This window comes from Sus scrofa, chromosome 13 (assembly GCF_054392235.1).
Source record: "Sus scrofa isolate SSC_HxYL_T2T_F1_AM1 chromosome 13, Sscrofa_HxYL_maternal_Yorkshire_Landrace_v2.0, whole genome shotgun sequence".
NCBI lineage: Eukaryota > Metazoa > Chordata > Mammalia > Artiodactyla > Suidae > Sus > Sus scrofa.
Genome location: NC_139395.1, coordinates 113,781,458 through 113,803,202, shown reverse-complemented (window position 1 = coordinate 113,803,202; position 21,745 = coordinate 113,781,458). Strand labels below are relative to the sequence as shown.

Here is a 21,745-nt window from a genome sequence, read left to right as displayed (position 1 = left end):
GGGGGCAGCATGACACCTTTAAAAAAACAAAGCAATGCTAGCAAAGCCCAGGTAAGGTTTGCAAAGAATTTAAAGCACCCTGTCCCCCTTCTAGGTCTACGGAATCTGGAAAGCAATATGTTTTTCTTAAGTTACAGATTAAGAAGACAATATTCCTTCCTTCCAAACGGATGGATATCCTCTTTTGCTAATTAACAAGAAAATATGACAACATTGAATACCTCTAATACGTGTATTAAAATCATCTACAAGAGTTCCCCTCGTGGCTCAGTGGTTAACGAACCTGACTAGTATCCATGGAGATGAGGGTTCAATCCCTGGCCTTGCTCATTGGGTTAAGGATCTGGAGTTGCCATGAGCTGTGGTGTAGGTCACGGTTGCTGTGGCTGTGGTGTAGGCCAGCAGCTGTAGCTCTAATTCAACCCCTGGCCTGGGAATTTCCATATGCCACAGGTGCGACCCTAAAAAGACAAAAAAAAAAAAAAATCATCTACAAGTCCACTCACTTCTTTAATACAAAAGCTATTTTAATTTTTGAATATTTACTGGCTTTATCTACATATGTGAAAACAATTTTACTTAGTTGAAAGCATATTACATTTTATCTCTCCTTTTTTTTCATTTTTTCACTTAGGGATCAAAAATGAGAAGCTAAGAGTTCCCTGGTGGCTCAGCAGGTTAAGGATCCAGTGTTGTCACTGCTGTGGTGCAGGTTCAATCCCTGGTCTGGGAACTTCCACATGTCATGGGCTTGGCCAAATGAAAAAATGAGAAGCCAATCATGTCATATTAGGCCATTACTCTAAATCACTATTGTTTCTTTTAAAATAGTGGAGCCATGCATGCTGTTACTACTCTGAATCATAGAAAAGTATTACATCATACACTTACTCCCCTTTGACAACACTGATGTGACCTTCATAGATTAAATTATTCTAATATTAGCTCTTGAAATACCATCTCCAAATGCTATTTTACTGTATGAGGGAATTAAAATGTAGAAAGGTTTCATCCCCCAGTCAAAGAGAATGACTTTTCATCCTCTCATCCTAGCTTTACCACAATTTCTACTCACAAGACTCCTTTATGACTGCAAAGTAAACCCTGAACACCAACTATCTTGACAGTTTTACTTCTGAAATTAAGGAATGCCATCAATATAATCTTTAAAAGCCCATCGTGGTAAGCGAGCACATTTGGTGTGTGTGAATTTTGCATTATAAATAAGGTAGAGGGGTTTACTTCAAAAGAGATGCTAAATGCATTTTTTAATTTCTTTGCTAGGTCAATTCCCATTTCTCTTCTCTCATCTCAGGGATAGCACCATAGCCTGCCTCTGCCCTTTCTGGATATATCCTCATTAGTTTTATACTCCTGCACTCACAGCTACCTGGGGACCCACGGCTCATGCAGTTCTGCTTGTCACTAGATGTCCTTACTCAGAAGAGTAGAAGAGAGCTCTCTGATAGCTGAGGCACTTAGGGGAGGCTTGAAGGAGTCCTGATATTTTAATTAGCTTTCAAGGATGGATGGGATTTGATTGCTAGGGAGGAAGAGGAAAGACCTTTGAGCAAAGGCATGGAACTGAAGGTACCAGGCAGGACGCAGAAGGGTCCCACAAAACAGTGGTGGGACATGAGACTGCGAAGACAGGAAGAGAGTCCTGCTGTCACCCAGAGCCAGTCTGGGGGAAAGCTGGGTAGTACCTGTCCCTTGTGAGGGGGAACCACATCTTGGCATAGTTGTCAATTGCCAGATCTTTCAACTTTTTCAAAGACAGTCAGAAATCTGGATTTTTGTGTGAAAGTTAGTAGTTCTTCAATGTTACTCAATAATTTAAAAAAATTTAAAATACATTATTACCCAGGTAAGCTGAATTTGTGAACAGGAAAAAGGGGGCACCATGAAAGAAGACACGAGTCTGAGTATCTTGGAAATAACAGCTAATTCCATATAGCAGTTTTTGTATGTATTCTCCCACTCAATCCTTACCATAAGTGGGCTGTGGGGAAGGCACTGTTATCATCAAAGTGGTAGGTTTTGCCTACCCGACATTAATTTCTCTTTCTTTTGGTTCCAGACCCACTTTCTCTTGGGGACCGGCCAACCCTCAACCAAAGAGCTGTGGGTGGGGTGGATCCTTGCTCTCCACTGTAGAGAGCAGCCCATGTGCTAGGGCTGACCAATCAGAGGGCAGTGATTAGTTCACTGATGCACACACAGCTCAAGTCAGGCCAATAAGCGGCTGCTGAGAAAGAAGCTCCCTCTTGTACCTGGAGTCTTTCAACTGGTAGGACGTAAGTCTAGAGCCGTCCACGGTCATTTTGCCACAATGTTGGGAGAGAATGAAGCAATAATGTAGAGAACAGAGCTTACAGAAGAAGACAGAGATGCCTGATGATATTGTATGAAGCACACTAGCCCCTGGTATTTCTGTTGGGTGATCTAATCTCTTTATACACAAGTTAGTTTGAATTGAGTTTCTATTACTTGCAGCCAAGAGTCCTGGCCAAGTCTAGGGGACCAGATGGGAAGTGACCAACTTGGACCAATTTCCCCTGTCTCCCCATTACATTTCTGGGGAATGAGACATTTCATGGCCCTAGAAGGGGGACCATGAGCTCCCTCTTCATGATTTTGCAAAAGGCAGAAATGGATAAGGGAGCTAGATGATGGCTTTGGCTTATCACATAGCAACAACTCTGAGTAGACACTATTTGTTTAAGCCTCTGTTAAATTTTCTACAGGCAACTAAAAGCTACCTTAACAGATTTGCCATGTTTGTATTATGTGGTATCTGCTACAGCCTTGTATCTGGACATAGACCTGCCCAAATGCCAGGAAAGGGATACTGCAGGCAACAGGCAGCTTCCCATAGCATTGCCCATTATCTCTAGCCTGCTCCCCTTCCACTCCAGTTTCTGCTCAGTTTGTAACACCTGGCTTTAGCTCACTCCTGTGGCTGTTGGTACTTCCTAATTACCACAGAGTTATGTTCTTTTGGATCTTTCTGAAAGCTTGTTCACCAACACCAATGACCACTCTGACTGTCACCAACCCCCAACTCCCTCACAGATGGGAATTTGGGGCACTTGGGTCTTGGCTTTGGAGCACTCTTTTCTTGTGAAGGCTGAGATGGCACTTCAGAAATAAGGCACATAGAGGCAGCTGAATCTGTGCAAGGGAACAGTAGCTCTGGGAGATATTAACAACTCAAAAAGAAGAGTATTCAATTAGCCTGGTCCACATACCTCTTTTCCAATGAGATCTTTTCCTCCACTACAGCGTGAAGCCCTTGAGGGCAGTGACCATGTGTAATATACATATAATATATACAGTCTTGTGGGATCATAAGCACAAGTCCTGCTGGCCTCCAGGGCCAGAAGGGGATCAGAGGTAATATCCCCTGGGTGGAAGCCACAATAACCAGGGCACCAGATGTGAAAATGGGGGCACCAGACATATATGAGAGCTCCCCCTCCCAGAGATGCTGATGCTCTGGAGTATGGCAGAGGGAGAGCTTGAAGATAGTGACCACTCTCCAAGGTCTCAGGTTTAGAGTCAGCCCTTAGACATGTATGTATGTATGTATGTATGTATGTATATATATATGTATGTATTATTTTATCATATTTCATTTTATTGTTATTTCTCCAATACAATTTTTTCTACTGTGAAACATGGTGACCCAGTTACACATACAGGTATACATTCCTTTTTCTCACACTATGTGTTCCATCATAAGTGACTAGACATAGTTCCCAGTGCTACACAGCTGGATGTCATTGGTAATCCATTCCAAAAGCAATAGTCTGCATCTATTAACCCCAAGCACCCCATCCATTCCCACACCCTCCCCCTCCCCCTTGGCAACCACAAGTCTATTTTCCAAGTCCATGATTTTCTTTTCTGTGGAAAGGTTCCTTTGTACCATATATTAGATTCCACACATAAGTGATATCATATGGTATTTGTCTTTTTCTTTCTGACTGACTTAGGATGAGAGTCTCTAGTTCCATCCATGTTGCTACAAATGGCATTATTTTGTTCTTTTTTATAGCCAAGTAGTAGTCCATTGTGTATATATACCACATCTTCCTAATCCAGTCATCTGTTGATGGACATCGGGATTGTGTCCATGTCTTGGCTATTGTGAACAGTGCTATAATGAATATGAGGGTGCATATGTCTTTTTTAAGGAAAGTTTTGTCCGGATATATGCCCAAAAGTGGGATGGCTGGGTCACATGGTAGTTCTGTGTATAGTTTTCTAAGGTACCTCCATACTGTTCTCCATAGTGGTTGTACCAGCTTCCACTCCCACCAACAGTGCAGGAGGGTTCCCTTTTCTCCATACCCCCTCCAGCATTTGTTATTTGTGGACTTATTAATGATGACCATTCTGACTGGTGTGAGGTGGTATCTCGTGGTAGTTTTGATTTGCATTTCTCTAATAATCATGGATGTTGAGCATTGTTTCATGTGCTTGTTGGCCATCTGTATATTGTCCTTGGAGAAATGTCTATTCATATATTTTGCCCATTTTTCCATTGGGTTGTTGGTTTTTTTGCTTTTGAGTTGTATAAGTTGTTTGCATATTCTAGAGATTAGGCCCTTGTCAGTTGCATCATTTGAAACTATTTTCTCCCATTCTGTAAGTTGTCTTTTTGTTTTCTTTTTGGTTTCCTTTGCTGTGCAAAAGTTTGTCAGTTTGATTAGGTCCCATTGGTTTAGTTTTGCTTTTAAAATATTGATAAGGTTGATGTCAGAGAATGTTTTGCCTATGTTCTCTTCCAGGAGTTTGATGGTGTCTTGTCTTATATTTAAGTCTTGAAGCCATTTTGAGTTTATTTTTGTGCATGGTGTGAGGGTGTGTTCTAGTTTCACTGATTTGCATGCAGCTGTCCAGGTTTCCCAGCAATACTTGCTGAAAAGATGGTCTGTTTCCCATTTTATGTTCTTGCCTCCCTTGTCAAAGATTAATTGACCATAGGTGTCTGGGCTTATTTCTAGGTTCTCTATTCTGTTCCACTGGTGTCTGTATGTCTGTTTTGGTACCAGTACCACACTCTATTGATGACTGAGGCTTTGTAATACTGCCTGAAGTCTGGGAGAGTGATGCCTCCTGCTTGGTTTTCATTCCTCAGGATTGCTTTGGCAATTCTGGGGTTTTTGTTGTTCCATATAAATTTTTGGATTGTTTGTTGTAATTCTGTGAAAAATGTCATGGTAATTTGATAAGGATTGCATTGAATCTGTAGATTGCTTTGGGTAGTATGGCCATTTTTACACTATCAATTTTTCCAACCCGGGAGCATGGAATAGCTTTCCATTTCTTTGCATCTTCTTTAATTTCCTTGATTAAAGTTTCATAGTTCTTAGCATATAAGCCCTTTACCTCCTTGGTCAGGCATATTCCAAGGTATTTGATTTTTTGGGGGTGCGACTTTAAAAGGTATTGTATTTTTGTATTCCTTTGGTAATATTTCACTGTTAGTACACAGAAATGGGACCGATTTCTGAATATTAATCTTATCTCCTGCTCCTTTGTTGAATTCGATGATCGGTTCAAGTAGTTTTTGGGTTGAGTCTTTAGGGTTTTCTGTATATAGTATCATGTCATCTGCATACAGTGACAATTTTACCTCTTCTCTTCGTATTTGGATGCCTTTTATTTCTTTTGTTTGTCTGATTGCTGTGGCTAGGACTTCCAGTACTCTGTTGAATAACAGTGGTGAGAGTGGGCATCCTTGTCTTGTTCCAGATTTTAGTGGGAAGGCTTTCAGCTTTTCTCCATTGAGTATTATATTTGCTGTGAGTTTGTCATAAATGGCTTTTACTATGTTAAGGTATGTTCCCTCTATACCCACTTTGCCTTTTCTGCATCTATTGAGATGATCATGTGGTTTTTGACTTTTCTTTTGTTAATGTGGTGTATGATGTGTGTTAATGTGGTGTATGATTTGCATATGTTGAGCCATCCTTGTGAACCTGGGATGAATCCCACCTGATCATGGTGTATGATCTTTTTTATATGTTGTTAGATAAAATTTTGTTGAGAATTTTTGTGTCTATGTTCATCAAAGATATTGGCCTAGGAGGTCCCATCATGGCACAGTGGTTAACAAATCCGACTAGGAACCATGAGGTTGCGGGTTCAATCCTTGGCCTTGCTCAGTGGGTTAAGGATCTGGCGTTGCCGTGAGCTGTGGTGTGGGTTGCAGACGCAGATCAGATCCCGCGTTGCTATGGCTCTGGCATAGGCCGGTCGCTACAGCTCCAATTAGACCCCTAGCCTGGGAACCTCCATATTCCATGGGAGTGGCTCAAGAAAAGGCAAAAAGACACCCCCCCAAAAAAAGAAAGAAAAAGATATTTGCCTATAGTTTTCTTTTTTGGTAGTATCTTTGCCTGGTTTTGGAAGTAGGGTGATGGTGGCAACATAGAATGTCTTTGGGAGTGTTCCTTCTTCTTCAACCTTTTGAAAAAATTTAAGGGGGATGGGTATAAGTTCCCCTTTGTATGTTTGGTAGAATTCACCTGTGAAGCCATCTGGTCCTGGACTTTTATTTGTGGGAAGTGTTTTTATGATATATTCAATTTCATTTCTAGTGATCAGTCTGTTCAGTTAATCTAGTTCTTCTTGATTCAGTTTTGGCAGGCTGTGAGTCTCTAGAAAGTTGTCCATTTCTTCTAGGTTGTCAAATTTGTTGGCATACAATTGTTCATAGTATTCTCTCATGATTTTTCTTTGTATTTCTGTAGCATCCATTGTGACTTTTCCCTTTTCATTTCTTATTTTGTTTATTTGGTGTTTTTTCTCCCTTCTTCTTGGTGAGTCTAGCCAGAGGTTTGTCAATTTTGTTTACCTTTTCAAAGAATCAGCTCTTGGTTTTATTGATTTCTTCTATTGTTTTTTGAATCTCTATTTTAGATGTGTACTTAATGAGAAGCCTTCCTCTTCCACACAGACTAAGCTGCTGGGTCTGTTGCCTCCTGCTGTGCCCTGGGAGTGGCAGTTGTTTAAGAACTCTGCCTCCATTGGTAACAGTTCAGCCCCTACCTCTCCACTGTACACAGCAGCCTGTGTGCTGGGGCCACCAGCTTTAAAATCAGCAAATGAAAAACTTAATAGGGACGATCTCATAATGGGTATTACCACAAAAATTCAAAACCATAAAAGGACATAAGAAAATTTTGGAAAGTGATGGATATGTTTATTACCATAATTATGGTGATGGTATCACAAATGAATGTATACGTCTTAAGCCCATCAAATTGTATACACTGAATGTGTTTTTTCTGGTGTATGAATTATACTCAATAAACTTCTTAAAAACAAAACAAAAAACATTAGCAAATGAGTTTCTTTCAAATAAGGTCAGGGCACTCTTTTCAAGGGCTGCTTCTGCTCTAAGCCATGGGGTGAGTAAGTCCACCTGCCCTGTAAGAGATATTCCTCAGTTTACCACAGACTCTGGGGTCTTGTGGGCAGGAGCCCCATAGTTTTCAAAGCCAGATGTTTTGGGGGCTCATCTCTCAGGTTCTGGCCTTGAAAGCTGGGCTGCTCCATGTGGAGTATAAAACTTTGCTTCTCAGAGGACTCAGGGTTTTGAGTTCCCTCCCAACTGTGGGTCATAACACCAGGGCTGGGGTTTATGGAGAGACTGTGTCTCAGCCTTTCCTACCCGCTTTGGTGTGTTCTCCCTCTTCTTTGCCCAACGTGAAGCGGTCAGTGAACCAGTTTTTAGTTTTTTTCGGGGAAAACTGTTCCACATGCAGCTGTGGGAGAAGGTGGTTCAGGATCTCCCTATGTTGCCATCTTGAACTGGAACCTCCCAGAAACGAAATATGTTTAGAGTGATACAGATTCTGGTGCAGTTTTGCTTCTCATTAGCTGTGGCCTTGGGCAAAAATACTAAACTTACTGGCCTACATTTTGCTTAAGCACAAAATGAGAACAATAACTTCTTTGGAATTCTTGCAAGGAGTCAAGGATAAAGTATTTAAATCACTTAACCCCAAACCTGACAAATAGAGGTCCTCAATAAATCATGATAATTACTTAAGAAAATCAAATGCTTTCAAACATTTTAAAATAATATGTTCATGTTATGTACATTGAAATGATATGCTGCCAAGGGGGAGGGGGAGTGAGTGAGATGGATTGGGAACTTAGGGTTGGTAGATGCAGATTATTGCCTTTGGAATGGATAAGCAATGAGGTCCTGTTGTGTGGCACTGGAAACTACATCTAGTCACTTATGATGGAGCATGATAATGTGAGAAAAAAGAATGTATACATGTATGTGTAACTGGGTCAATATGCTGTACAGTAGAGAACTGACAAAACACTGTAAACCAGCTATAATGAAAAAAATAAAAATAATTGTATAAAAATTAAAAAAAGAAATGATATGCTGGATTCCTGAGGATCTTTACTGGCAACATTTTATTAGCTCGACATAAAAATATGTTTGGAAAAGTTACGATTTCATGAAAAAGACAAACTAGGCTAAATGTTTTCCTTGGATCTTCTCATTGAATGCTCACTACAATCCTTTAAGACATGGTTAGTGTTCTCATTTTACAGAAGAGTGAAGCTGAGGCCCAGAGAGGTAAGCAACGCCCCCAGGTCACACAGCAGGTTAAGAAGCAGAGCTGGGATCTGAACCTAAGGTGCTCTAATTCCAGTTCATGATCTCAAGCCCTTTTCTCTCATGTCTTTTTTTTTTTTTTTTTTTTTTTTTTTGGCCATGCCTACAGCATGTGAAAATTCCTGGGCCAAGGACTGAACCCCTGCTATTGCAGTGACAATGGTAGATTCTTAACTTGATGTTACAAGGGAATTCCTCTCGTAACTTCTTTTTTTTTTTCAGTTTTTAAAAAAATTATTTTATTTATTTATCTTTGTCTTTTTAGGGCTACACCCGAGTCATATGGAAATTCCCAGGCTGGGGGTCAAACCAGAGCTGGAGCCAGCAGCCTATGCCACAGGCACAGCAATGCCAGATCCAAGCCACATCTGCGAACTACACCACAGCTCACGGCAACACCAGATCCTTATCCACTGAGTGAGGCCAGGGATCAAACCTCCATCTTCATGGATACTAGTCAGGTTCTTAATCCACTGAGCCACAGTGGGAACTTCTTGTATCTTCTTTTAATTAAACTTGGGACTGAAGTTGATAGGTATTACTCTCAAACAAATGCAGTTAAACAAGGTTATATTGAGAAATGTCTCTGACATTGTTTTGAGAATTATCTTCCTTCTTGAGTGTGTCTGTCTGTCTCTGTTTCTCTCTCTCCCTTTTAGAATCTATATGTTATTTCATCACTAAATAAAATATATTAATAAAAAGTAAGGAGAGGAATTGAACACATTTAAGGAGCAGACTTTTAAAAGAGCATTTGTATTTCATGGATCAGTGTTGTTCACAAAATAAATATGGTTAAAACACTAAGAGAGGGACTGTACACGGTTAATGAATAACTCTTAAATGATGGTTTGTATTTGGAAGATGCGTTTTAGATCTCACTGCAACATGCAAGATGTGACCCTAACCTGAAGGGCAGAGGTTGGATGGCATTTGGAGTGTTTTGTTTCCTCCCTTTGTGGTCAGGCCTCCATGCTAAAACCCGTACTCCTCTGCTGTATGCATTCGTTTCCAGACACTAGGCAGCCTTGGTCCTTAAGAATTCTTTCACCTTCAGTCTTAAGAGTTGCACGGGGAGAGTTCCTTGTGGTGCTCTCACTATTAATTTTGCTTTCATTAAATGTTTTGACTTAAGAGGACTGCCTTGGCTTGATCTTCAGAAAACCTGCCCATCACCTCCCCAAAGTGACTTTTTATTATTAGCCGTGAAATTTTGATTGCTCTTGCCCTTGTGATGCAATTCTTTAATCCTTCAAGCCTAAAACTCAAAATTACCTCTTAATGGTGGCATTCCTGAACCAGGGGAGGCACCCTCTCTGACAGTTCCTCTAAATTCTACCCTCGACCTATAAGTTCTTTCCTGAAGGCAACTGATTCCTTCCACTGATACTCTGCACTGCCACGTACAGGTTTAGGCTTTCTTACCAAATTATTTCCTTTTTCTGTTGTCCTGAGTCTTAGGGAACAACTGAGACCCTTTCCTTCCCCATCTGACCCCCACCCGAGTTCCCACTAGTAAAGGTACACCGTGGAGGCAGCCCACACCTGAGAGCAGTTTTCACCCTTCCTTATCTCTTCCATCCCAAGACTGGCCTGCCAAGATGCAGAGGCATGCAGGGGCTGGACCATCCAGAAAACCTTCATTGGAACCTATTGCTCTCTCTTCATCAGAGAAGGGTTTGGAGAGTTTCCAGGAAAGCAGATGTGTAGTGCAGTAACCTCCATTTCTCCAACCCCTCCTCTACCAGGGAAAGGTAGATGTCTAGCTGGTTCCAACCAGAGAAAACAGAAGATGCTAAGTGAAAGTCTGTGAAGTTTGACAGTGATTCTGGAACATGGGACAAAACCCCATTTTTCATACCCAGGGCTCTGCAGGTCCCTTGGGGATCGGGGATGGAGGTCTGCCAAGATCCTCCCTGTTGAGGATGCCAAGGTCAGCCTGGGGGATATGGTCCCAGCAAAGCAAGGGACACTACTGAGGAGGTGGGTCGGGGGAGACAGGAACAGAGGTGTTTCTAAGGAAAGAACTGCCTGGGGTTGCATGTGTTCACCACCAATGGGAAACCTGGGGCAGCCTTGGTGTTTAGCACCCAGAGAGTGGGAGAGGTGACACTAGAAAAGGAGGGAAGAGTGAAAAGAGCAGAGGGCAGAGGGAGGGAGAGAGGGCAGAGGGAGGGAGAGAGGGAAGTGTGATGTATGTACAGGGGAGATGTTCAACCTGTCACGAGAGTTAAAAATTTAATAACCAGATTAGACAAGAGTCACTGAACTGGACTAAATTCTCCGATGGGACTCAAATTCCATTATTGGGTAAGATTAAGTTTTCTCTCCCTCAGCCCCTTCCGGTGAGTGGAAACGGGGTTCAGAGTTATTAGAAGAGATAAAAACCATTCTGTTTGCACCTCACTGAGCTGAGACTCCTCCATCAAACCAGACGCACATAAAATCCTAGACTCTCTGAGCTTGCTGGATGCTCAGGCACAGATATTTTTTCCCTTTGCGGGCTCCTCCCCCTGCCACCTGCCCCTCTGCCGCTATGGACTGTAGATGATGAAGACTAAAAAGGACTAGGGAGGGTTCTTAACTTCATTTCAGGATTCAAATTAAACACTAATTTTTCACACAACCAGCTTTCCTTTCCAGCAGTCTTCGAGCTAAGAAGATGTTATCTTAATGAGAAAATTTCTAAGGATAAAACAACCTATGTTTGGAAACTAACATCTTATGTAGTGTGGCTGACACCCTGCTTACATAAAACAATTCAGGAGCCTGATTCATTATTCACTTAGTAAGTGTGGTGCCAAACTACCTAGCATGGGATCCAACAGGTTCAGAAGCCACGTCTGAACTTTACCTTGAGAGGCAAGCTTTTCACTGATGACCAAGGTTAATGCAACTATACAGGGATGTATATTAATATTTGCTTTTATCCAGCAGGACATTGTATATCTGTGTCATTTCTGCTTCAATTCCAAAATTCAGTGATGGCTTACTGTTCTTCAAAGTTGTATACCTCAAGGCTTCCTTCCTCAAAGTGTCTTCTTTTCTGTAAGATTTCTCTTTCATGTCTAGCCAAGCTCAGACATGTTTAAATTTTCCAGATACATGCTTCTCAGAATGTTAAGCTGTGTTCGTGTGCATGCGTGTGTGCGTGCATGCATGTGTGGGAGAGAGTGGTGGAGTGTCAGGCAGAAATATACATACCCTCACTGATAATGCTTATAACGCGCTCCTGAAGGAAAATCTGAACTGGGAAGGATTGAAGAGAGCAAACAAATAGTTTAAAACTGCCCCTTCTCTACTTAAAAATTTTAGAAGGTTTTTATTTTGTTCCAAAACAGCCTACCTCACTTTGGAACTTATAACAGTATCATTTTTGTTAATATGTTAATAGGTATATTTAGCAGTATTCAATACTCATTTGTAGTGGGGAAAAGGGACTTTCATTCAGCCTAGTATTTAAGAGAGACTAAGAAAGAAAAGGACAAGAAGTGAGAAAGAAAGGGAGGAGATATTTTCCTAAAATAACTAGACAAGAGCTGGATTGGAAACAGGAAGAAGGAAGAGGGTTGAAAGAGTGTGTCTGTGTGTGTGTGTGTGTGTGTGTGTATAAAAGAAATGGCCTAAGGTAAAAAATAAGCAAGTTGTTCTAAGGTGGAATAATCAAGTTACTAAGAAGAAAGTGGAGAATACTAGTGGAAGTTGAAGAATATCACTCTGCTTAAAAGGAAAAGAAAACAAGAAATGATAAAGAATTTTCTACATTATCCAGGACATGGTACTGTGTGCCCAAAACAGCTTTGCTGCTGCTTAGAACAGGGAAGGAATAATGTGTAACACATAAATGTGAAATAAACGTGTAATTCTTATACCCCCAAATTTCAGAATATTTCTAACAAGAACTGTTAGTAAATGCTTTAGTGTAAACTTTGAAATAACTTACATTTTAACCTTTGATTCCAAGGGCTGTAGATTAAGGTGATATTTTTCAATATTATTCTCCACATCCATGGCCAGCTGGTGACTATAAACAGAAATAATGCCTCAATATAGCTGAATCCATAATGTCGACATTTACATCAATAATAATGCCAATTTAGATTTAATCAAAAAAGCAATTATATGTATAATTTTGTTCATTTTAATTTATTAATAGAGTCCTAAAAGTTCCTATTGATGGATGGTGGATAAATAAACATATCATAGAAAGAAAATGCTGGGAGTTCCCACTGTGGCTCAGCAGTAAGGAACCTGACTAATATCCATGAGGATGTGGGTTCCCTCCCTGGCCTTGCTCAGTGGGTTAAGGATCCCATGTTGCTGTGGCTGTGGTGTAGGCCAGTGGCTATAGCCCCAATTCGACCCCTAGCCTGGGAACTTCCATATGCTTTAGGTGTGGCCCTAAAAAGACAAAAAAAAAAAAAAATAAGAAGAGGAAGAAGAAGAAAGAAACAAAGAAAACATTGTTTTGCCTTTTAACGTTGCTTTTTCTGATTTCTGCCATTTTCCTCAACATTCATATGTATGATATGTAAATCATTTACTTTAAACAAAGAGGAAAGCAGAATACTCAACCATTTCAGGAGAAGAAAAATCATGCCATGATACTGTTCAACTAGTAAACTGTAGAGAGAACCTCATTAATTTCCAATGATGTCACTACCATTGAGCCTTTCTCCTTTCATTCTATAGGAATCTGCCCTGGAGAAAGATGGAGGACTATGAATATATTGCCATTGCTCCTATGAACTTATAAGACAGTCTCTGTGTGCTTAAATGGTCAGGGAAGTCTTCCTGGAGACTGTAGTAGCTGTTCTGGGTTTTGTAGACAGGAATTAGCTAAGTTGAGATGTAAAAGGTAATATACATAAGGAAGATATTAAAACAAAGGAGTAGAATCCAAAAAACCCAAAAACACCAATTTGAAAAGATACATGTACCTTCGATGTTCATAGTAGCATTATGTCCAATAGCCAAATATGGATGCAACCTAAGTATCCACCAATAGATGAGTGGATAAAGAAGATGTGGTGTGTGTGTGTACGTGCGCACATGTGTGTACTGGAATACTCTTCACCCATAAAAAAGAAATGCAATCTTGTCATTTGCAACAGCATGGACAGACCTTGGGATACTATGCTTAGTGAAATAAGTCAAACACAGACAAATACTGTTTGTTATCACTTACATCTAGAATCTAAAAAATAATAAATGAATATAGCAAAACAGAAATAGACTCACAAATATAGAGAACAGATGAGTGGTTTCCAGAGAGTGGGGAGAAGGAAGGGGAAAGAGTCAAAATTGGGGAAGAGGATAAAGAGGTACAAACTACTATGTATAAAATAAATAAGCTACAAGGATATATTGTACAACATAAGGAAAAGAGCCAATATTTTGTAATAACTTTAAATGGAGTCTAATTAATAAAAATTTTAAATCACTATGTTGTACATCTGAAACTAATACAATATTGTAGGAGTTCCTGTCATGGCTCAGCAGTGAAGAAACCCAAGTAGCATCCATGAGGACACAGGTTCAATCCCTGGCCTCACTCAGTGGGTTAAGGATCTGGTGTTGCCATGAGCTGTGGTGTAGGTCAAAGACACGGCTCAGATCTGGCGTTGCTGTGGCTATGGCATAGGCCGGTGGCTACAGCTCCAATTGGACCCCTAGCCTGGGAACCTCCATAGGCCATAGGTGTGGCCCTAAAAAGACAAAATATGTAATTTACAATATGTAATATTGTAAATCTCCTATCCCTCAAACACCTATTTTATCCCTCCCTGTTTTCTTGCCTTTGGTAACTGTAAGTTTGTTTTCTCTGTTTGTGAATCTCTTTCTGTTTTGGAAATAGGTTCATTTGGGGTTTTTGTTTGTTTAGATTCCACATATAAATGTTATCACATGATATTTATTTTTTTCTGCCTGGGTTACTTCACTTAGTATGAAAATGTCTAGGTTCATCCATGTTGCTCCAAATATAATTATTTCATTCTTTTTATGGCTGAGCAATATTCCATTATATATATGCATCATATCTCCTTTATCTAGTTGTCTGTTGATGGACACTTAGGTTGCTTCCATGTCTTGGCTGTTGTAAATAGTGTTGCAATGAATACTGGGGTGCATGTATTTTTTCAAATTAGCGTTTCCTCTAAATATGCCAAAGAGTGGGATTGCTGGATCATATGGTAACTATTTGTAGATGTTTTGATGATGGGGCCATTCTGACTGGTATGAGGTGATACCTCATTTTAGTTTTGATTTACATTTCTCTAATAATTAGCAACATGGAGCATCTTTTCACATGTTTTTTGGCCATCTATATGTCTTCTTTGGAGAAATGTCTATTTAGATCTTCTTTGATTGGGTTGTTTGTTTTCTTGATATTGAGCTGCACGACAAGGATTAACTTCCAAAGTATTTTCTCCTCTTGAGAAAGGAATAACCAGTGAAGAGGAAAACATGGTAGATCAGCTGTATTCACACTAGGCCACGAGGTGGTGCTATCAGCTCAAGATAGCTTTGTGGTTGCCCAGGTGGTGTGTTGAGGGCCAAGGAAAACATCACTCCTGTCTATGCCACTGGCATTCAGAGTCCATTATTAATTTATTCTTATTCACTCATTAAAGTATATATTCAATGTCTCTTATGTTCCAGGAACAATGCAAAACATGGGGGATATAATGATGAAAACACTAGATATGGTTCCTTTTCTTAGGTCCTATAATCTAAGAGAAGATGGATATTAAACAATTTATTACAAATGTGATGGGCGTTATTAAGGAGGAAACACAGAGAGATCTAATGCAGTGTCAGTAAACATGGCAAGAATCATTTTTATAATTCTATGGTCTTGGAACAACAGCCTTATAAAAAGAATACTTTAAATATTATAAATTAAGCCCCTTAATAACAAATTTTAGCAAACTGGGCAATAGAGGTATATGTCAGGTATTGGGGGCCTGTTGCTATGTAGCAACCAAAGACAATGCTCAAGTCTTCACAAAGAAAAAAACTTTATAATATTAACAAATTTATTCATTTGGAATTATAATTTATATATCCTTAACAAACCATACACTACAAACACCTGGAGGTTTAAACTGGATGTCTCTAGTTCATTCTATCAATAATTGCCTGTCGTTAATAAAGTGATTATACATCAGGAGAATGTTTAACTTACAATCATATATTTCCTATTCTGATACCCAGCCTGATTCAACATTGACAAAAAAAAAAAAAAAAAAAAAAAAAAAAAACAGCAGTCAGCCTAAGGTCTTACTTAAGTTAATAAATGATTCTCAAAAACAATGGAGTCATAAACAGCCTCCTAATTAATGGCCTTAGTAATTGCTCTTCTCTGTGCATGGGCACATGCCAAGCTTCACTGAGAGAGAGAATACAAAATGCACCCAGCCTTGCATATGGTCTCAAGAAGAAAGGAGTTGCAGCTTCCCCTCCCTCCCCTCCAACCGTCTACCACAAAACCCTGCTGAGCATTCAGAATAAATGTAATGTTCCAAGAGGGAATAACCGATCACCAGCTATGACACCACTATCGCTTAACTTATGGTCATTTCGAGTAGCTGAAATGATTTACATCGGCACCTAAGTCAGCTACAGCTATAATGAAATGCCTAATCTGCTCACTCAAAGTACACCAATTTTTCAATCAAATTTGACAGCTTTCAAGGACACAGCCCTGCCCTGAAGCAGATCGAGAAAATCTTTGGAATTCCATGCAAACGGGTATAGTTGTTAGGATGGGCAACCTCTGTTCAGGGAAGCATGAAAGGGAAGCTTGCCCCACAGGCCTGCAGGTTTTGAGGGAAGACTCTGAATCCTATCCCTGGAGTTCCTCAATCACGACCAGGAAAAATAAGCAGAGGAAGCAGATTGGCCATTTCCAGAAACTTTTACTTTCTCAGGCTTCTAGATAATGAGAGGGAAAGAGGAGAGGAAGGGGGGTGGGGGGAAGCAGAAGTCACACAGACCATTAATCTTCACGTATCTTCCTAAGAGCATAGAGCTGGGAAAGACATGTTGGTGCTAGCAAGGGGTTTAATATAGAGTTGTGGTCAATTAGCAGGAAAAAAAAAAACTTCCTGGAGTTCACTTCTTACATTAAAATCAATAATGAAAAAATAGCGTAGCGGATTTAATAAATAAATGAGCTGAGCTGAACATCAGAGAAAGTGTGTCCTCAGAGAATTAAGCTAAATGAGATTATTGAATAACCAAAAATAAAAAATCTAAAATGCATGTAGACCACTGCTTCTCAATCCCAGACCCTTATTAGAATCACAGGAAGGAAGCTTTTAAGAAATACCAATTCTAGGCCCTCACCCCCAGGGATTCATATTTGATTTGTCCGGGGTGAGGCTTATAGATTTTTACTAAACTCCCTGGTGATTCTAAGTGCAGCCAGGATGAAGAACCACTGATCTAATGTCATTACAACACTAATCTCCATAGAAGGAAAAATCTTTCTATTTTCAACCAAAAAAAAAAATCTTGTTATTATTGTCTGCATATAATTAGTGATGGTGGTGATGAGAAGTGGGAGGAAAATCTATTTTATTCTTATTTATTCGTATTCATGAGAACTGGCAAAATAAGGGTAAATTAAATTCAGAGATAAGCCAGAAACTTCATTTGATCAAATGAATGGTTTTTCAAGTGGGAACATGGCTCTTCCTCAGAATCACGGAGACGGAATGAACCCGAGAGACTGTCTAGTTCAAATAGCCCCCAGGTGGATAGGGAAGGAACCTATGCTGAAAGCACAACACTATCATGGGTGTCTCATTGCATGCACTGAGACCATCAAGCAAGCCATTTTTAAAGATGGGCAAATAGACTCAGGGTGGTTAAGTTTGTCAAGACTCACAAAAGCCAGAAGGAAAAAAAAAAAAAAAAAGCAGAAAGAGGAATCGAATCCAGGCTTTTTCATTGTCAGGAATGTTTTCAACAGCAGGTTGGATGGTCCGCAGGCATTTCCAGTATCTATAAGCTCAGTCCTTAATAAAGAATCCACTCTGTTAGGCAGACTGAATCTTCACAAAATTTATCATTTTTTTTTTCCTGAGTCTCAAAGCTGTTGCTTCATAAATCCTGCTCATTGGTCCCTGTTTTGCTTTCTAAAGCAAGATGAGCAACATAGCCCTCTTTTACAGGAAAAGTCCCTCAAATGTTTAGGAATAGCTGTTATGTTCCCTCTGAGATTTCTCTTCTCCAAGCCACATATCCTCAGCCCTTTTTAGTAGCTTCATGTGGTTCCAGAACCCTCAGGTTTTAAGCAACTGCCTCTGGTACCCTTGGGGATGTCAATGTGCTTTTTTTTTTTTTTTTTTTTTTTTTTTTTGTCTTTTTGCTATTTCTTGGGCGGCTCCCGCGGCATATGGAGGTTCCCAGGCTAGGGGTCGAATTGGAGCTGTAGCCTCCGGCCTGCGCCAGAGCCACAGCAACGCGGGATCCGAGCCGCGTCTGCAACCTACACCACAGCTCACGGCAACGCCGGATCGTTAACCCACTGAGCAAGGGCAGGGACCGAACCCGCAACCTCATGGTTCCTAGTTGGATTCGTTAACCACTGTGCCACGATGGGAACTCCTCAATGTGCTTTTTAAATGCAGTGCCCACAGTCAAGTGTGGCAACACTCACACAGATTTGACAGCGGGACTTAGCAGTTGCAAGCAGGGGTTCTGGTGGCTTTGAACCTAAGCTTCATTCCCATCCTCACCTTTCTTAGCTGAGTCTACTTAGACAAGTGCTGAAAGCTCTCTGAGCCTCTTTCCTCATCAGTAAAATGGAAATAATAATGCCTATATTAAAAGGTTGTAATCAGAATTCGATGAAGAAACATCTGTAGGCATTCACTGGTACAGAGTACACTGTAAATGCTCAATTAACAATAGGTCACTTTCTTTCTTCCTGACAATGTATGCCTATTAATCAGTCTAATACTCTATTTTTAGAAGACATGTAAAGTCATGGTCTCAGGTTAATGTCTTATAAAATTTCTAAGCATTCGTCCACAAATGAAATCAGAATACATCTTTCACATATTCTAATTTTACAATTTTCTTAAAAACCTAAATGAAAGATCTTACTTTCATTTCTGTTCAGTTTCATCTCTTTCTTTCTTTTAATTCCAGCTCAGTTTTGTTTCATTCTGCAGTATTATTTTGAATGTTCATTCTATTAATCTTAGTGTTACCCTGGTGATTTTTGCAAGTTTTATGATTTCTTTCTACATACATTACTGATTAAAAGCCAAAGACAGGGCAAGGTTAAGTTCTAAGCCCTCAGACGTACCATCAGAGACATCTTCAGGCATCATATTACTCTGTTAATCAGTACAACTTTTGTATTGTAGCCAACGAGCCATAACTCTACTTAACTATACCTTGAATGAGCCACATTTACGGCTCCTGACCAAAATGATGTCATAAGATAAATTTACTTATTTATTTTTGCCTTGTCTAGTTAGTTTTTTTAATGCAAGCTTTCAACTTCAATTTCCTTTAGCATTTTTACTTACTTTTCAAGTAAATATTTTCCATCATTAGCTTGTTTTAAAGGATTCTGCAATCTTTTCAGTTCTTCCTGTGGAAAAAAAAAAGAAAAGAAAGAGGTGTCTTATAAATTGACTTCTTGTACTTATGAGTAATAATATTTCAGGACCACTGTTAACAAAACTGAGATAATCACCATTAAGAGTTCTGGACCTTGCAATGGATGAGTGCGTAAACGTACAATCTGATTCTTAATCAAATTAAAATACAATACTTCCAACTCAAATTGTGTGACTTTTTTTTTTTTTTTTTTTTACTGCTAAAGATAATGCTTCCTGTTATTTTTCCGGAGTGGCGATATATTTATATGGATCCACCCACACTCTTCCCAAGAAATGTACTCTTGTCAAGAGTATTATGGTTGCTGGTTGCTGGATGAGGGGCTCTAAGGAACATGTGATGTGTTTGGCCATTTAACAAACACACTCTCTCGTCCCTTGGGAACCCATGGTAACTTCAGCTCCAGTGCTCGGGCACACACATACACACAAGCACATGCACACACACCTTCCCTGAATTTCAGGTGTCCATAGTCTCCATAATCCCATTCCCTCAGCCACAGTGATTGGCCCAGGGATGTGATGGAAGTTGGCCCAGGTTCCTAGTGAAACTGCCTGTCCCTGGTCCTATTATCACCAACAGCAGTATTTAAGAGGAAGATCACTGTTCCTTGAAGTTACTCTGCTTGTCTCATCACCACAAACTGTTGAAGTCCAAGAGGAAGCCCTGTTTAGCACTAATTACTCATTTGCCCCCAAATGACCATCAAGACTAGTCTCAAAATGACTTCCAAGTCTCCTAGGTTATCCTCCCATTACCCGTTTTCTTTAACTTCATAATTCACTGTTCATCCCCAAATCTGACCCAATCACCTACCTCTCCCCAGTAGCTCCAACTTTTTCACTGGGCCCTTTGGAAATCAGTCTGTCATCAGCAAAATCCTCTGTCTCCTCAGTTTCTTTCCCCTTAAGCATATTTTTTAAATGGAGCCCTTGCTGTTCTGGGGACAGCTAAGTTTTTTTTAGAAGAAGAAGATCAAAGAACTGTTTAGAAATGAGTTTTAGGATATAGCGGAGTCTCCTGATGACAACGCTGGCTGATGCCCAAGCACACCGTCTCCCCTGCAGTCCTCTCTAGAAGTGGACATTTCTTCCCCACATGCTATATGACACAGTCTTGCTTCTCGTTGCTGCTCCCTGACCCTCCTCACTGCCATACAACCGCAGCTTCTCTGGCAACATGCCAGCAGTCTGTCCCAGGCCTCTGTCCTCTTCTCTTCCCATCTATCCTAACTCCTCAGGAGACTTATCCAATCTGCAACTTTAAATTTATATTTGTACCTGCCCTCTGCTCTAGATTCTTGTGAATCCACCCTTCTACTTGAGAGCTAAGTGTGCATGTCTGACAGGCATCTCAAGTTCAAAACCAAAGTCTTAATTTCCCTGCTCAGACCTTCCCACCAAAACCTCCTATGTCATCACTTCTTCATTTTAGCAAATGACATCACTATTCACCTAGATAAGCAATAATAGGATCCCTAAAACCTAGCGGTCAGCTTGCACTCCTTCCTTCCTCTCACAATCCACAGTCAATCAATCAGCTGATCATTCTGGCCCCAGCTTCAACATACATCCAGAAATTGGCCACTGCTTCTCAATCTGGTCTAAGGCAGCAGTGATGACCTCCTGTCTCCCCGCCTCCCATGTTCACCCACCTCAGTCACTTCTCCTCACATCAGCCAGCATGATCACTAAGTACTCTGGTTTTCTTTTTAAGTGAGCAAAGTGCACACTTCCTAAGTGTACAGTACAATGAGTTTTGACAAATTCATACACAGGTAGAATTAGCACACCAAACAAAATACAGAACATTTCTTTTACTCACTCCAGAAAGTTTCTTTGTATTCCTGTACAATCAATTCCCCTCTCCCCAAAGCACTCCTGATTTTTATCACCATAGATTAATTTTGCCTGTGCTATAATTTCATATAAACTTGTCTATTCTTTTGTATCTAGCTTAATTCCCTCAGCATTATACCTTGACGTTAATTGCTCAACCAATGTTAATGGTTTAAACTTCATTTCAGTATTGGGAGAAGAATTTTGTCTTCCTCTGAATTTTAGAGTGTGAGGATTTTAAAGTGTGAAGAACTCTGGAACGGCAAAGAGCTCTTTACTGCTACGAGAGATACTAACTGGGGGCGGGGGTGGGGGAGAGAGAGTAACATAACAAAGAAGAGGTAGGCAAAGGAAGACAGCCAAGGAACACATCCCTAATGATGCTGTGAAATTCTGAGTCAAAATGAGCTTGAATCCAACAGACTGATGGACTTTGCAGTTTCAACAGAGTCTCTCATTTGCTTTGATACTTTGGGATGAGATTGCTGGGTTTTTTTGCAATTGAGTTGGAGTGAGAGTAGGAGCCATAAGCTAGTGCTACTAAATACAAAATCCTAACTAGAAGAGCTATAGAACTATGAAAGTTCAAATCTGGACAGGGGTGCTA

General features: G+C 40.2%; 1 protein-coding gene across 4 annotated transcripts in view; it reads right to left on the bottom strand.

Moving 5' to 3' along the window:
* The window catches only part of SCHIP1 (schwannomin interacting protein 1), a 776,793-nt gene that overhangs the window by 579,074 nt on the left and 175,974 nt on the right, over positions 1 to 21,745 (bottom strand). For 2 of the 4 annotated variants that reach the window (XR_014824245.1, XM_021069725.2), the window contains exons 2-3: positions 19,207 to 19,271; positions 12,600 to 12,680 (exon numbers count right to left, since the gene is read on the bottom strand). Coding sequence is in view for 2 of the 4 variants with exons in the window: in XM_021069725.2 (XP_020925384.2) it covers positions 12,600 to 12,680; positions 19,207 to 19,271 (146 nt within the window). In the remaining 2 variants the exon portion in view is untranslated. The remainder of the gene's footprint in view (positions 1 to 12,599; positions 12,681 to 19,206; positions 19,272 to 21,745) is intronic. The other 2 variants (XR_014824246.1, XM_084990104.1) reach the window with 1 other exon arrangement.